Source organism: Nelumbo nucifera, chromosome 3, assembly GCF_055504915.1.
Source record: "Nelumbo nucifera cultivar China Antique chromosome 3, China Antique-T2T, whole genome shotgun sequence".
In the NCBI taxonomy this organism is placed as follows: Eukaryota; Viridiplantae; Streptophyta; class Magnoliopsida; order Proteales; family Nelumbonaceae; genus Nelumbo; species Nelumbo nucifera.
The window spans coordinates 111,124,682-111,141,560 of NC_142651.1; the positions used below are offsets into that span (position 1 = coordinate 111,124,682).

General features: G+C 43.8%; 1 protein-coding gene across 3 annotated transcripts in view; it reads left to right on the plus strand.

The window, feature by feature from the left end:
* The first annotated feature begins 6,476 nt into the window (after positions 1-6,476).
* The window catches only part of PUM23 (pumilio 23), an 88,968-nt gene continuing 78,565 nt past the window's right edge, over positions 6,477-16,879 (plus strand). Inside the window, exons 1-6 of one of the 3 annotated variants that reach the window (XM_088900543.1) lie at positions 6,485-7,015; positions 13,744-14,089; positions 14,190-14,353; positions 14,432-14,724; positions 14,957-15,320; positions 15,695-16,000. In XM_088900543.1, the coding sequence (XP_088756669.1) occupies positions 14,456-14,724; positions 14,957-15,320; positions 15,695-16,000 (939 nt within the window). In that variant the 5' untranslated portion in view covers positions 6,485-7,015; positions 13,744-14,089; positions 14,190-14,353; positions 14,432-14,455. Of the gene's footprint in view, positions 7,016-13,743; positions 14,090-14,189; positions 14,354-14,431; positions 14,725-14,956; positions 15,321-15,694; positions 16,001-16,879 lie in introns of all 3 variants that reach the window. The other 2 variants (XM_088900544.1, XM_010272773.3) reach the window with 2 other exon arrangements.

Genomic DNA, 16,879 nt, shown 5'->3' on the forward strand with positions numbered 1-16,879 from the left:
TTTTATTGGCAGAAAATCCTAACTCCTAAAATCAATTTAGATACAGGTTCAGCTCAGTATTATTTCTTTTTAGTTGATTTTACCTAAGATCAGATATTTAACTAAAATCAATTTAGTTGATTTTAGTTGAGTGCACCTTCAGCTCGCCAACCCCTGAAGTGGTTGAGCCTGCTCCCGCATCGAAGGCTTCAACCAGTGCGGCACTGCCCCTGGCTCATGAGATTGCAGGATGGGATGAGGAGCCCTGGATACTTCATGTGGATGACTCATCCAATCAGAGTGGAAGCAGAGCTTGGTTGATACTCTACGAACCTAGCGAGGTAAAACTGGAGTATGCACTCCAGTTCCAGTTCCGAGCTTCAAATAATGATAACTGAGTACGAGGCACTAATAGTCGGGCTAGCGCTAGCAAAGGAGGTTGGAGCCAAGCATCTCATTGCTTATAGCGACTCACAACTAGTGGTGAATCAAGTAAACGAGGAGTACGAAGCACGATAACCCTCCATGTCAGCTTACTTGGCTAAGGTCAGGGAACTCCTACCCAACTTCAACTCCTAGTACCTCCAGTAGATTTCGAGATCGGAAAACACAGAAACTGAATCTCTCTCCAAGTTAGCAAGTATGATAGGCTCGACAAAAAGAACAGTTTACAAAGAAGAGCTACCTCGCCTATCGATAGAGAAGGGGGTGGAAGAGGTCGCCCACATAGTAACTACAAAGCCAAGCTAGATAGATCCGATTTTCAGCTACCTAAAGCTGGGTATATTACCAATAGAGAAAAATGCAGCTTGACGAATAGAACGACAAGTAGCTCGCTACATGATAATAGGCGAGCTAGTTTACAGAAGATCCTTCACATTGCCCAATTTGTGTTGCCTGCGTCGAGCTGAAGCAAATCAGGTGTTGTATGAAGTCCACAAAAGGCTCTGCGGGTGACACTTGGGGGGGAGGGCCCTAGCTTAGAAGACTCTACGACAAGGGTATTATTGGCCCACCTTGAAAGAAGATGTGGCTGAGCTAGTCCAACACTGTGATAAATGCCAATGACATACCAACATCTTACACCAACCCACTGCCGACCTGATGTACTTAACTAGACCGTGGCTATTTGTGCAATGGGGCATAGACTTGCTAGGCCCCTTCCCACCAGCGAAAGGTCAAAAAAAGTTTCTAGTCGTGGTGGTGGACTATTTCATAAAATAGGTGGAAGTCGAGCCGCTGGTCACTATAACAACTTGCAACATCCAAAATGTCTTCTAGAGGAGCATCGTCTGTAGGTTCGGCCTACCAAAACTACTGATTTTAGACAACGGGAAACAATTTGAAGACATTGGATTCCAAAATTGGTGCGCACAATTGGGAATAAAGTAGAATTTCACCTCGGTTGCCCACCCTCAAGCTAACGGTCAAGCTGAAGTAACTAATAGGACGATCCTTCACAGCCTCAAAGCTCAGCTCTCCCGAGCTAAAGGTTTATGGGTGGACGAGCTGCCCAGTGTACTGTGGGCCTACCGAACAACTGTCAAAACAGCAACTGGTGAAACACCTTTCAATCTGGTGTATGGAACCGAGGCAGTAATACCAACAGAGATGGAAGTACCAATGCTATAGTCTAAAGCATTCACTGAAGAGACAAATGAAGAAGATTTACAAGCAAATCTCAATCTGGTAAAAGAAATACGAGACCTGGCCTACATTCAAACAACAACATGTAGCCCAATACTATAATGCCCGAGTTAAGAGACGCCAATTTAGGGTTGGCGACCCGATACTCATGAAAGTTATGGTACTTGAGCCCGACGTAGGAAAGCTCGGCCCGAAACATTTGAAGGGAAGGTAGTACCCCGAGCCTGGAATATAGATAACCTGTGCAGGTGTTACCTTTAAAGCAAAATGTTTCGAGCTACGTTTACAAGTTCGCTAAAACTCATCGAAGATTAGACTATAGCTCGACCAAGAATTACATAAAGCAAATATCAACGAGTTAAAACTACAGAGTTATATTCGACCAGTGTAATGACAAACCGACCGAGCTAAATGAACAAGGGGCAAAAGCTACGTTGTGAAAATATCAAGTTCCATTGAAGAGATAAAAGAAGGTCAAATGGCCATACAAGCATAAAAAAGAAAGAAAGAAAGAAAGGGAGTTCAGCAGTTCGGACATCAATAGGGAACACAGGCCCCAGAAAAGCTTATAGGAGCGCACCGGCACCCAGAAATAATAGAAAAACCACCACCACTAGACCAGTCAAGTTGTAGGGTTGAGCTACTCACCACCATCATCATCCTAGGCCTCAAGGGCTCCTTATCCACCTACATGACGAGCTTGTCCGACACACTACGCACAGAAATGGAGCCAAAATCAAGAGAAGAATACAATGACTTCAAGTAGCGGCGACATAGTTTGAAACCCTTCTTCATTAAATGGATGTCGTCCTCCGCCCTTTTCTTCTCGTACTCTAAGGACTCCAAGAAACAAGCAATAGCCTTCTACCCAACTTGAAGCATGTCTTGAATCTTGAGTATATTTCGATCGCCTCTCCTCCAGCTCGCGTTGCGCCTCGGTCAGCTTGCATTGCAAATTCTGGTTCATCTCATGGAAGCGCTGACACTACCCCTCTATGTTAACCCGAAGCCTCTACATCTTGGCCTGAAGCGAGCTAATGCTCGCCTGCATGTTGGCACTCTCATTCTGCCCATAATGGATGCGATCCAGCAAGCAGGCAATGATCAAGAAACTCTAAAAGAAGACAAACCTGCATGATGCACTAAGTCATCCGAGCTCCGACATTGACAGGATCCAGCTCGCTGTAATGGCGCATGTTTTTAGGGAGAAGCATCCCCTGGGCTATCCGAAGGTCCACACAAGGGTAGTACAACCGATCTATCACTAAGACATTAGCAACGCAGGGGATAAAGGGAGGAATGTCCTCAACATAAGGTTGGACCTCTTGCTCCTCTTAGTCGACCTGAGGTTGGAAGGTGGCAAGGGTCGGGTACTGATCAGTACACATCATCTTGTCATCTCCCTCTAGGTCAACGACGGGAGGAGCAGAGCCGGGTGACCTCACCTCGGCACTGGTTGAGGTTCCCTCGACAGAAGAATGACGCTCCGCCCTCCGTTTCTTCCTAGCCGACCTCCTCTCTTTGTCAATGTTCATCATAGAAGTCAAGCTCGTCATATCTGAGAAATGACAAACTGTTAAAACGACTACATATACACAAAAGGAAGAAGCACGAAATGTAGACGCTACACCCTAACGGCCCACCTACCTACACGACTCAGGCCAACTTGAACAAGCATGGGCTCCACCAGAAGCCCTTCTACCTGAACCTTTTCTTGGATGAGCTTAGGAAGCGCAACCAGAAGCTCGACATCCTAATTCTCAGCGACACTCCGGCAAGTGCTATACCAAGTAGTGTCCATGCCCCAACCACCATCCTTGGCAAGAATGAAAAATCTCTTCTTCCACCCCTTGACCTTGTTGGGAAAATCAACTAATACCTTCCTCCCGTTGCGAAAGGGAAGGTAAAAGCATAATGGACCGGAGATCCTCTTCATATGAACCAAAGTGGAAAAGACCTCCAGACTCAACGGGAAGTTCCGATGGTGACACAAACTAATCAGCCCAACCAGAATTCAGACTACATTGGGGGCGAGCTGACCCAATGATTCCATGGATAATGGTCAGCAACCGGCTTGATCCGGCAGTACTCATTGGGGATTTGATACCTGTAATAGAGCCCGACTATTTCCTCCCCAGTCAACTCAATCAGTTCAAATATATTTATTACTTCCTCAACCTCATGTCTTTTTCCACCAAACAATCATCATAGTATACTCCGATTGAGCCCTCCCCCGAGGAGCTCGCCTTGCTTTCCGACCTATCATCGGGCAGCCTACCCTCAGACTCAATATCAGACATTGCGAGAACTAGGGTACTCACTGGAAAAAGTGAAGGAAAACTGAAGATGACGACGGTAGGACTCGGACCAACAAGAAACAGAGCTCGGACTAATAGACCAATTCAGCTCGCCAAGCGCAGTACCCAGAAAACTCCAAGAGAAGAACAGTTTGAGTGGGGACCTCAATGTGGGACCCCATACTTATGGTCCTCCAAATGTAGATCAACGGTCCAGAGCACGTTGACAACGGGATTACAACTAGCAGCACACGCGGGAAGATTTGAAATCCAAATTTGTGCACCTGCCGAGCGTGCCCATCTTTGAAATTAGAAAAATTAGCTCGCTCAAATCGCACACCTCTCTGAAATCCTTCCTGCGCGCGCCCTCTTCTCCTGTCATATTCGAAATTCAAAAATAGGGTCGCAGTTCACTCAGCTTGGGACCTAGTTACAAAGCGAGTCGGATGACCTATGAACTAGCTAGGCCAATTACCCACACTAAGAGCTACTCTATTCGCCGAGCTAACACTGGCTCGAGAGTGGGGGACAATTGATGAGGGGTAATTTGGTCCTCCTAGTCATTTAGCGACACATGGCTCCCAGATAACACCTCAACGCCGAATCGACAGACCCGCTTGGAAAGTTAGCTTGGAACACCTCGCTTAGGCCGACCTCCACCTCGACGCAGCCAAGCTGGCAAACCCGTAAGATTACAATGACCTGCCCTAGGGGTCGACCAAGCTGAGGGGACCTAAGGCGTTCTGCGAAGAAGAACCATATCCCCCCCCCCCGTGTCCCTGTCCTAGGCGACCCGTAAGATTACAATGACCTGTCCAGGACCTAAGGCGTCCTGGAAAGTTTGCTAATTGTCCCTAGCAGTTCGCTACCTAAGGCACCGATAGCGTGATTGTTAGAACGACCCCCCCCCCCCCCCCCCCCCGTGTCGTTCGCCTTGATTTCACTTAGACGAACCATAACCCCCACGAGGATCTCTCAACCGACACCTTAACGTGCTAGGAAAATAGGAAAACGACTCCACAAAGAGCTCAAAACTGTTACACTGAACCTCCTGAGTCTAGGAACCTATATAAAGTGCCTAGATTCACCCAAAAAGGTACGTGCACTAAACTTCTAGAGCTCTCTCACTCTTTCAAAGAGCTTCTCAAACACCGACTGACTTAAGCATTAGAGTGCCCTCCCCAGGTAAAAGGCACCTGGGCACTCTCATCTTCCATTCCTTGCAGCACACATCAGCTCGGACACTCAAACATCCGCTCAGTTCTAACAGCTCGGCTAGCCAAGTCAACGTCCAGTCAAAATCCGAATCATAGTACACGAAGGAGCATTCAGATTGCGCGTCATCACATACTTTATCCATTATTCGAAGTTCAAAGCTTTGAAGAGGGGAGAGAAAATGTCAAAGAAACAAAAACAAGATAAAGCTAACCCAAAGGTCCTGGCCATGCTGTCATTGCTCTATAATAATGAAAATGTCTTAATTCTTGAGTCAATTATTTTTTTTGCCTAATAAAGGTTTCAATTCGTTTTTTCAGTATCACATTCCGCAATTTGCATAATAAGTTCAATTTCATTGGCTTGATGTTTCGAGTATTGCTTAGATGTTCTTTTTGTCATTTTGATAATAAAGTAATAAGCTTTAATAAGAAAGGGGACTGCCCAAACTTGGAAGGAGACAGAGTTGCCACTTTCTTTGAAATGATTGTAGGAGAGCGTTTTCCTTTGACCATGAAATTAAAATAAGCCTCAACGGCATAGCTTTGTGAAATAATAATTGTTAATCAAGGGTCCACTGATATAAATGTCTAAGGAAATAGGGGTTATTCTATCAGTTCAAAATAGCAATATCCATTCGCAACCATATCCACAAGTAAATCTATCATTGATAGCTCAAACTAGGGCAGTCATAAGGTTGAAGTCATTGTGGTGGGGTATGCAATCATTTTGATCTGTTTATTGAGCTAGCATAGAATGGAGGCGTCGTATTTACCTAGTGCTTTGCCGATGAATCTAGCAAAAGACTGTAGGCCATAATCAACCGTTTATTCCCTGAATGTCCTGATCATTGATAATATCGCTAATCAGCCTGTTGAGTTTATTTCATTGGACCTTCTTATTTGTTAAACCAAACAAATTCCCAAGATCTCAAAGATTTCATTTTGAGGCCCCAAATTAATCGAATCAAACCCTTTCTAGATTTGCCAAATTTGGGCCCAATTGGGCCAATCAAATCCCACTAATCAACATAGAATGCTCGAAAACCCCACATTGCCAAATTTCAGCCAAACATACCTTCATTTAACTTTTCATCTAAAAAGATTCTATTTTGACCATTCTTGCCAGCCCACACACACAAACCCACTCTCTGTGGTTAGATCCATCTCAACCCTTAACTTTTTTTTGACCTGGAACCACTCATTATTGAACCAGGACCCGGTCTGTCCCCTGAACTCGGTTTGACCTGAGTGCCCAAAATTACAAAAGTGACCCTAAGTTTCCCAAAAATTACGAAACTGCCACTCCCCCTTTATAAAAGCCAATTTGTTATGTTCAAGGGGATCGGTCCTTGTCAATTTCGAAGGGACTGTTCCTCTTCTTCCCCATTCGAACGAAGAAGATAGGCGACGGCGGCAAGCTCTCACTCTGACCTCCTCTATTGACCTCTCTCCTAATCTCCGCTCTTCCCTGCATTCTCCCGGGGATTTTCGGCACTATTCATCGTCATCTACCTCTCGACGAGAACAGAGTAGCGGCGACAAGGATTTCCCCCTATTTCTCAAGATTGCTCACCTTTCCCTCTCCTTTTTTTTTTCTCTCTTCTGACTTATGCTCCGACCATTAGTCTTTTGTCTGTCATTCCCGCCGGCAAGAACGAACGAATCGCAGCAGTGGTGCATTGTTCTCTCTCGTTTGCTCTAGCATAGGCTTAAAGCTTTTTCTTGGCGAAACCGAAGTTGGAAGCCCGTTTTTTTTCATCAAATCTTTCCAGACCAGTCGCAGTCATCATTCTCGCCCAAGGAGAGACATCCTGAAGTTACAACAAGCTCAGGTCTCCCCCTCACATCGACTAGGTTCAGGCCAGAACATAGAAGGTATACCCTACGCTCCACCCTATATTAATTTACTTTTTTTTTTCTTGTTTTCTTTTGTTCTTAACTAATGCGTTGATTTCCTTTCATTCTATTATTGTGGAATAACTGAGATCTAAGAGGGAGGAAGGGGAGCTACCGGAGCTGGTGATGAAGCTCACGCCGAACTAGCTCCTATATGCTCTCAATCTCCCCTAGTCCTGTCGTTGCTTATGTATATATGTTCATTCTCTAGTACTTTTTTTTAAGAAGATGCTTGTGCTTAGAATTTCTGAGAAGGAAATATCTGATTTCTTCACTCTTAGTTTTCTCATGTCTTTTCATCGGGATTCTACTGTGATACTACTCTCCTTCTAATTCCTTTTGTTGGCTTTCACATTGAAGGAGTTCTGATAGGAGGGCTGGGGAAGTTTTGAATCTTAATATATTATTTGCTTTCCTTGTCCTATTGATCTGTTGTTTACTCTATCTCTGTGTTGAGAATTGGTCTCTCTGTGTTGAGGATTGTCTGGTTGGAGGTTTTAAGTGGGAGATAGGGGTGAAGGAAGGAGGCAAGCAAATGGAAGGTCTTGTGGATAAAGTCGCGGTGGTTGTTAGGGAGATAGGAAAGATGGAGGAATGGATGAAGGTTTTGCTTGCGAGCTTAGTGGGAAGGGTGGTAGGGAAGGAGATGGATGCAATGAAGTTTGGTGCATGGGCGAAACTAGAATGGGGAAGAGAGAAGGTGTTAGGGGTGAGGAAACTGAATCCAGAGCTATGGTTGTTCATGTTTAACTTGATGGAATTCGTAGAGGAGGTTTTAAAAGGGTAGAAGATAAAAGAAAGGGCCATAGACATGAGGTTGGACTGGTGGTTTTCAGCGGTTGGGGAGCTAAAGGTAACTTTACCACCCAAGGGTATGTAATTCTTCTTCCATGAGGCCAATCTTTTTTCAAAGAGGGAGACTTGAGTAGGACAAAGGCCAAGAGGAAATGGGGCAATCTAAGCACTTTACAATAGACTCCATAACCCTATCCTCTAGATTAATGCTCACTACATAACTTTTGGTCCAATTGATCTTTGTTCTCACCCTCCTTAAGTCATCCCCTTCACAAAAGATTATTATATCATCAACAAATTGGAGTGGGTAATCGGAAGATTACTCCTACCAATTCTCCAACCCCTAATGGGCTCCTCTTTAGACGACTAAGCACATCAGCTACAACGGTGAAAAGGAAGGGTGATAAAGGGTCACCTTGTCTTAGTCCTCTAGAGGTTGGAAAAAAATCTCTTACAACACCATTAACTAACACTGAATAACGACAAGAGCTTATACACCTAAATATCCAATTACAACACCTTTCTCCAAACCCACCATTTTCAAGTACCTCCACCAGGAAAGTCCAATCCACCAAGTCATAGGCTTTCTCTAAATCTAGCTTGTAAACAAATCCTTGTCGGAGATTCCTCCACACATTCATTACCTATTAGAATTTGGTTAGTTATGTGCTTTCCTTGTATAGAAGCCCCTTGAGCTTGACTAATAGTTGAGGGGAGCACCACTTTGATCCTTCTTGAGAGCACCTTTGCCAGGATTTTGTATAAGCTAATCACCAGACTGATAGGTCTAAAATCCTTAGGGTGTTGAGCTTCACCTTTCTTGGGGATTAGGGTGACAAAAGTGGCATTAACTGCCGAATAACCTTGAAACCATATTCAAACTCCTTGAAAACCTCCATGAGATCATCTTCAATCACCTCCCAACAATCTTGATAAAAAGCCATAGTGAAACCATATGGACCTAGTGCCTTTGATCTATCCATTGAAAAAATTGCTTGTCTTATTTCTTCTTCTTCTTCAAAGCTCCTCTCTGACCAAACATTAAGATCCTCCCCAATCTTGGCCATTCAAACCCTTCCAGATTCTAGGTCCATATGGACCTAGTGCCTTTCATCCTGGGAGGAAACCTCTTCACCACTGACCTCTAATTTACCCACAAAATTCTTCCTCCTCCCATTGGTTAAAGCATGGAAAATTTTTGTTCCCGTCACCTTACTTAAGCTAATTATTCCTTGATTTTTTCCTCCAAGAGATTTCTTATCCCAAGAGGACATCTTCTATGTTTCCATTTCAATTCTCTCTCTTGCACACTCAAGGAATCCTGGTTTTCCTTTCCATCTAGTTCTTCAATTTGAGATATTAGGAGGCCTTTTTGTTTCTCCACTCTCCCGAATTGGACATTGTTCCACTCCTTCAGGTTGGCTCTAAGTCTTTTCAATTTCTTGTGGAATCTAACCCTCTTCCACTTCACTCTTCTCAAATCTTCATTCCACCACTCCTTTATCTCAAAATCCGGGCGAGTTAACCACATATTTTCAAATCTGAGGGGTCTTGGTTCATTCCCAAAGGATTCTTGTCCAAGTTTAGTAGGGTAGTGATCAAAAGTTAACTCTAGGTAGGGCTCTAGCCACTAAATCTCTCAAATGATTCTTCCACCCTTCGTTGAAAAAAAATCTATCCAGCTTAGAGCAGACAAGGTTTTCTTGGAAGTTTGACCAAGTGAAAAAGGTTTGCAATAGGGGAATCTCCTTAAACTCACAAGTATTAATGAACTCAGTAAATTTTTGCATGCTAGTTGTGATAGTCTGATGTGGGTTGTTGGTTTCAAAACAAAATCCGATTACATTAAAATCTCCACCCACACACCAAGGTCCCCCCCACAAGCCTTGTATTCCAAACAATTCCTTCCACATCTTCTTCCAGCAGGTTGCTCCACACGACCAGGGCTCTATGTAGTACCTTCCTTTGCGTACCCAATGGAAGTCTATGAGCTTGTGGGGCTCCATGATCATGACTCCTTCCTTAGTGAAAGCTGGAAGGGTTGCCTGAGTTTTGTGCTCTTGACCCACTTGCTTCTTGAGTTCTATACATGAAAGACGAGGTGGAGTTTGGAAGACACTGGTAGTTCTAGCTTGTAGGCGACTGACCCGACCCTTTCAAGGACTTTGAAGGGTTCATAAAATTTGGGAGCCAATTTCTGCCATGCTCACTTGGCTACTAAGGTCTGCCGGTAGGGTTGAAGCTTCAAGTAAACCATGTTATTAGGTTGGAATTCCAAGGGACGGTGTTTGCAGCCATAGGTATCCTTCATTACCTGTTGAGCCTATTGCAGATTGTTCTTAAGCACTTGCAAGATAAAGTCTCAGCTGGCGAGGTACTCATCTATTGCAACTACTGTTGTGGAGCCTGCCTCGTAGGGGAGAATGGCAGGGGGTCTCTCCCATACAAGGCCTTGAAAAGTGTCATCCCGGTAGTCACATGGAAGGTGGAATTATGCCATAGTTCTACCCAAGGTAACCATTTCAACCACTGTTTTTGGTCTCTACCTCGTGAAGCACGTTGCATCTGTTAACTACCTCTGTCTGCCCATCAGATAGGGGATGATAACTCGTGGAGTGAGGTAGGTGTGTTCCTTGGGTTTGAAAGTACTCCTGCCAGAATCTTCCCATAAATAAAGGATCCCGGTTAGAGACGATGGAGGTTGGTGTTCCATGCAGTTTTGTGATGTCTCTCACGAACAGATCTGCCACCTGTGCTGCTGTAAATGGGTTCGACAAGGTTGAGAAGTGGGCATATTTGCTAAGTCTATCCACTACCACCATGATCACTGTCTTGCCTTGAGAGGGTGGTAAACCGGTGATGAAATCCATGGTGGCGTTGTCCCAGACTTGGTTTGGTATTTTGAGGGGTTGAAGGAGCCCAGTTGGTTGTTGAGTATCATATTTTTGTTGTTGGCAGGTCGGGCAACTAGCCACAAAGATTTGCACGTGCCTTCTAATTCCCCTGCAGTAGTAGTGTGCTGTAATGCGACAATAGGTCCTTAGTACCCTTGAATGACCGCCTTCAACGGAGGAATGGAACAACTGTAGAAGCTCTGTTATGTGTGGAGACGTCGAAGGTAGAACTAGTCTTCCTTTATAGTACAAGAGGGAGTCCCTCACGATGTAGCCCAACGTTTTGGTTGGATCCTTGACCCACTTTCTTTTGATGGCCCCAACTCTTCACTGTTCAATATCTCCTACTTAAGAACCTCCAGTAGTGGGTACAGGGGTCTAGATTCTGCCATCAATTGTAACTCATTTTGCCTTGACAGGGCATCTGCTACCCGATTACAAGCTCCAGTTTTGTATTCTATCAAATAATCAAACCCCAACAACTTAGACACCCACTTTTGTTGTTCTTTCATAAGGAGATGCTGTTTCAGTAGATATTTGAGACTGATAGGACGACACTATCTGGCGCCACTACCAAGAAGGTAGTGGCGCCATTTAAGGACTGATAGGACGACAACCGTTAGCTCCTTAACATAGGTGGATTGGGCCTTGGCGTGAGGGGAGAGAACCTTGTTGAAATAAGCCAGGGGTTTACCCCCCTTGCATCAAAACAACTCCAATGCCAAAGCCGGATGCGTCACATTCTACTACGAAAGGCTGCTCAAAATCTGGTATGACCAATGTGGGCGGAGTGGAAACTGTTGTCTTCGAGGAGTTGAAGGCTTGTTGGGCCTCCGCCGTCTAGTGGAAGGCTTCCTTCCGGAGAAGTTGGGTCAGTGGTGCTGCCATTAGCCCATAGTTCCTGATGAATCTTTTGTAGTACCCAGTTAGGCCTAGGAAGGCCCGCAATTGTCTAACTGAAGTGGGTCGGGCCCAATGCTTTATACTAGCTACCTTCTCAGGACCGGGCTTCACCTCCCCTTCCTCCACGCGACCAAGACAATGTACTCTTCCCTGCCCAAAGACACATTTGGAGAGCTTGGCCGAAAGTTGATTTTGCCTTAGCACATCCAAGGTTAGGTTCAAATGTAGGAGATATTGCTCCCAATCAAAGCTATAGATAAGAATGCCATAAAAGTACTTAAATGAACTTATGAAGATAGGGCCTGAAAATGTCATTCATGAGTGATTGGATGGTTGACGGTGCATTGGACAAACCGAACGGCATGACTAGGAACTTGTAATGGCCATTATGAGTCCTAAAATCCGTTTTATGCACATCGCCACTGTGGACTTAGATCTGATGTTACCTGGACCTGAGGTCCAGTTTACCGGTCCTTAATTGTAATGGAATTCAATGCCCGGTAATCCACGCAAAACTGCCAAGAATCATCCTTTTTCACTAGTATAGCTAGGGAAGAATATGGGTTGTTGCTGGGTTGTATGAAGCCCTTTTGTAGGAGGTCTTGCATTAAGCACTCAATTTCTTGGCATTGATAGTATGGGTACCGGTAGGGCCGGACATTTGCTGGTGCTGCGCCCGGTACGATGGGAATCTGATGGTCCTGAACTCTCTTTGGAGGAAGCCCTTGTTGTTTTTGGAAGACTTTAGGGTACTTAGTCAATACTTCTTGTAGCAATGGATTTGGGCTGCTTATGCCGTCTTCGTTGAGAGTGGGCTTTAGATGTGGGCCAGGAGTGCAAGCCCCTAAGAGCGTCAAGGTGGGCCGATTTAGGTCCCAACTGGTTTTGATTATGGAGTTGAGGGTAGCTAGTTGTGGGACCAGTAGCCTGGACTCCCTTAGAGTTATGGTTCGGTCTCCTCTTTGAAATTCCATGGTCAATTTCGACCAATCACAAACCACCCGTCCCAATTGTTGCAACCACTGTACCCCAAGTATGATGTCGGCCCCACTGAAGGCCAATGTGTACAGATCAATGCAAAAAACCTCCCCTTGGATGATTAGCTCCATGTCTTTATAGACTCCTTCACATGGTATTTGACTTTCGTTGGCAACTTGAGCATTGAATTTAGAGGTGGGTTACCCCCATCTGGATGGCCAAGTCATTTGAATTGAAGTTCATCGTACTCCCACTATCCACCAAAATAGATACCTCCTGACCCTTCAATTGACCCATAATGCGCATGGTTTGGGGTGATGTGAGAATGGTGAGGGCCTGTAAGGAAATCTCGGGCGGGCCAAGCCCGAATATCATATCAAGGCTAGTTGGGTTATTTTCTTCAAGACCCTCCCCCACATGCTCTTCCTCTTCCGGCTCATCTGTTTGTAGCAAGAAAGCTTGTTGGGCCTTGAATCGGTGACTTGGGCCGAATCGTTCATCACAGTTGTAACATAAGCTCTTGCCCCTACGAGCCTGCATCTCAGCCCATGTTAGCTTTTTGTATGGGACATTGGGCTTGAAGCCTTGGGTATCTAGTATAGTGGGTCCCGTAATGGTTGGGGCTGGGCTGGTTCTGTCTTCAGGGCCACGTCGCATTATAGGAGTCTTTAATAGGGGTCCCTGAGGTCGACTCGGTGTTTTTTGAGTCTGCCGAGTTTTTCCTCATAAAGCCTGGCCAGCCCTACAACAGCCACGACTGTCGGAGACTGCATGGATTTCACCTCCACCCGAATATCCTCCTCAACCCTCCAATAAAATTGCCTAACATAGCATTTTCCGGCCACCCCTGTACCCTAGAGGATAGACACTCAACTTCTACCTGATATTCTCTCACTGAACCAATCTGTCTGAATTTAGCAAGTTCTTCATCATAGTTTTTGAATCCAGTGGGTCCAAATCACACATATAGAGCATCGGTGAAATCCGCCCAAGTCACTTGGGGATGTGACTGGCGAAACCACTGGAATCAGAGAATATATTCTCCTTCTAGATGGATAGCAGCGACTGAAATCCTCTGATTCCCCGGTATTTCATGGTACTCGAAGTACCTCTCAGCTCGATAAATCCATGGTACAGGGTCCTCACCTGAGAAGTTTGGTAAGGTGATCTTGGTCTATCGCAACACTCCATTTCCTCCAGATCGGTTGCTTGATTGGCTGGTACCTTCTCCCTCGCCTTCAGTGTTCTCGCTGACAGTTGCCTTCTCCAGCTTGGCCAAGGCCGTTGAGAGAGCCACCTTGATCTCAGTGATGTCTCCCTCCAGTTTCTCAATACGTTCATCACTTATGGATTCTCTCGTTCCCACCATGGTGTCAACCCAAGATTAGGCTCTGATACCACTTGGTAGGGTACTGCCTACCTTGGGAGCTCATGCCTCCTACAGAAGAAAAGAGAAGAGAAGATGATTTTGGTGCTCAGAAAGGTGATTTTCTTTATTGCGGTTCTGATACTTATAGCCCCTTACATCACATGGGGTAAGCTCTCAGTTGTAACTAACTAGCTGACGTGGTCCCCTCACATAGGTCTTCGGGTAAGGCTATATGGGTATCATGCTGCTGGGCCGATTAGTGGTAATGGGCCTAGCTGTGTGCCTATCAGAGGAGTCAGCTGCAACCAAACAAAGAGGAATTCTTTTACTCAACAAAAGATGCCATTATGCTTATTTTACTGATGACCTTCTTAATAGGTTTGTTGTTTCATTTTGAGTAATCTGTTTTGGTTCTTTATTTTTTTTGGATTTTAAAATTCTTTCTATTATTTTCAGTAGAAAAGCTCTAGTGAGGTGCATATGGCTTGTTTTGGTTCCAAGGCCTTACAATCAAGAAGGCCAAAAACACATAATTTGGTCTATAGCAGTGATACAGCTGGGGAGGATCATTTATCTAAGCAGGGTAGAAAAAAGAAGAGCAAGAACAGGAGATTAGGGAAAAGACGATGTGCTTTTAGTGAAGATCAACCTGCAGAAAATCCACCTGGGAAGTTGCCTGACAAAATTGTAAAGGCTCAAACATCGTTGAAGCATCAGAGTGCATCTATGGCACAGAAAATGATTCTCAGGTTCTTTTAATGACAGCTTTTTTCTTCGGTTTAATTTTATGTGTTTCTGCTTTCTTTCACCACCATCCTGAAAGAAAAGAAAATTAAAGAAATTTTGGTTACTAGGACCTTTTTTTTTCTTTTCTTTTGGTCTTGAGCCATTGTATGACCTCCATTAATGTAATAAATCTTTTCAATTTTCTTGCATGACGGTCGTTACAAACATACTTGTCGTTTAAATGAATCCATGTAGGAAACAGGTTGATCCTGAAACAGCAAAATACTTCTCAGAAATTGCAAATCTTTTCGAAGGAACTGGAGTTGACTTGGAGGAACGCTCAGTGATATGTTGCAATGCATTAGAAGAAACTAGAGGAAAGGAATTAGAAATTGCCACTGATTATATTATAAGCCACACTCTGCAAACTCTACTTGAAGGCTGTGAACTTTACCAGCTTTGTGGTTTCCTAGAGAGCTGTGCAAATGAGTTTCCTTTTATTGCTATGGATAAATCTGGCTCTCATGTTGCTGAGACAGCTCTGCGATCCTTAGGGGTACGTCTTCAGGATAGAGAAGCATATTCTATCATTCAGTCAACCTTAACTAAGATATGCCAGGTATCTGAATTTGTTGTTTATCAAGTAAAGGAGATAAGGAATATCTTTTTTATCAACTATAGGGATGGATTACTTTTGCCATTAGTACACATGATTCACATCCAGGGAATGCCACTTTCTGTTGGGTGGGCTTTATTAGGAGAAATGATAAGCTTAAGAAAGGGATGAATCAGATTAACATGACAGATGTTCTGGGAAGAAATCTGTAAATCACATGGTTATGGGTTATAATCATCCTTATAGTTCCTATCCATTGCATGCCTCACATGTGTACTGCTTGGCATTGGCAAAACCATCCTTTATGTATACCTAGTAATTACCATCTCCACTAACCTTGTTTAGGTTTTGTTATTCCATTTTTTTTTTGGGTTCAGGTGGTTGTATTAAATCCTGTCAAGATCATGTGTAGCCCATATGGATCTCATGTTCTTCGGAGTCTTCTTTGTCTCTGTAAAGGAGTACCTTTGGATTCTTCAAGGGAGTTTCATGTTAGAAAGTCATCTAACATTCTAGCTGAGCGGTTGAATCTCAGGGCAACCTGTTTGGTTGGAGATAAACCACCAGATCTTCAAAAGGGTTTTCCAGATCTACTTAAATATCTTGTATCAGAGATGTTAAAATGTGCTAGGGAAGATATTAGAATCCTGCAGGTTGACCAGTATAGCAGCTTCGTTCTGCAGGCATGTATTCTGCTTCTCATTTATCCAATGTTTCTTTTTTTTTTTTGATTTTGCCTTTTAAGGTTTGGGAGCACAATTATACTTTGTTTTTTTATCAACAAATGTAATTAAACTGATTACTGCATTTGATTCCTAATAGCATTGGCCATTCTTGATTGGCATTGTCAGGTAACTTCATTCTGCAGGCATGTATTCTGCTTCTCATATATTCAATTCTTCTTTTTTTATTTTTCCTTTTGAGGTTTGGGAGCATAATTTTTTTGAGAAGAAGGAAAATTTCATTAAAAAAAGAAAAGGATATACAAGATGTATACGAGGAAGATCAAACAAAAAGAAACAAAAAGCCTTCCCTAACCATTAAACAGGAAGCTCTATATTGCTATACAAAAATTCCCTGCCCACCCTAGATTTTGCAAGAGCATCTGCTACTGAATTTAAATTCCTAGGAATTTACCTGAATACACAATGGATTTGGGAGCATAATTATACTGATTACTGCATTTGATTCCTAATAGTGTTATTGGCTATTCTTGATTGGCATGGTCAGGTAATTTCTTTCATATATATATAATAGATGTTGTAAAGATTTTTTTTTTTTGATAAACGAGTAAGATTTTATTAAACCAGCAAATAAAATCTAGCCCCTTTCCACTTCACTCCCCTAATCTCTTCTCTCCACCACTCCTAAACTTTATGCACAAAGTCCGGGTGTGTCAACTACATGTTCTCGAACCTAAAGGGTTTAGGTCCAAGCCCAAATGTCTCTTCACCTAGCTCTATGGGACAGTGATCTGAGATAACTCTGGGCAGAGCTTCAGCCACCAAACCCCTCCAATAATGCTTCCCAACTTTCATTGAAAAGGAATCTGTCTAGTTTTG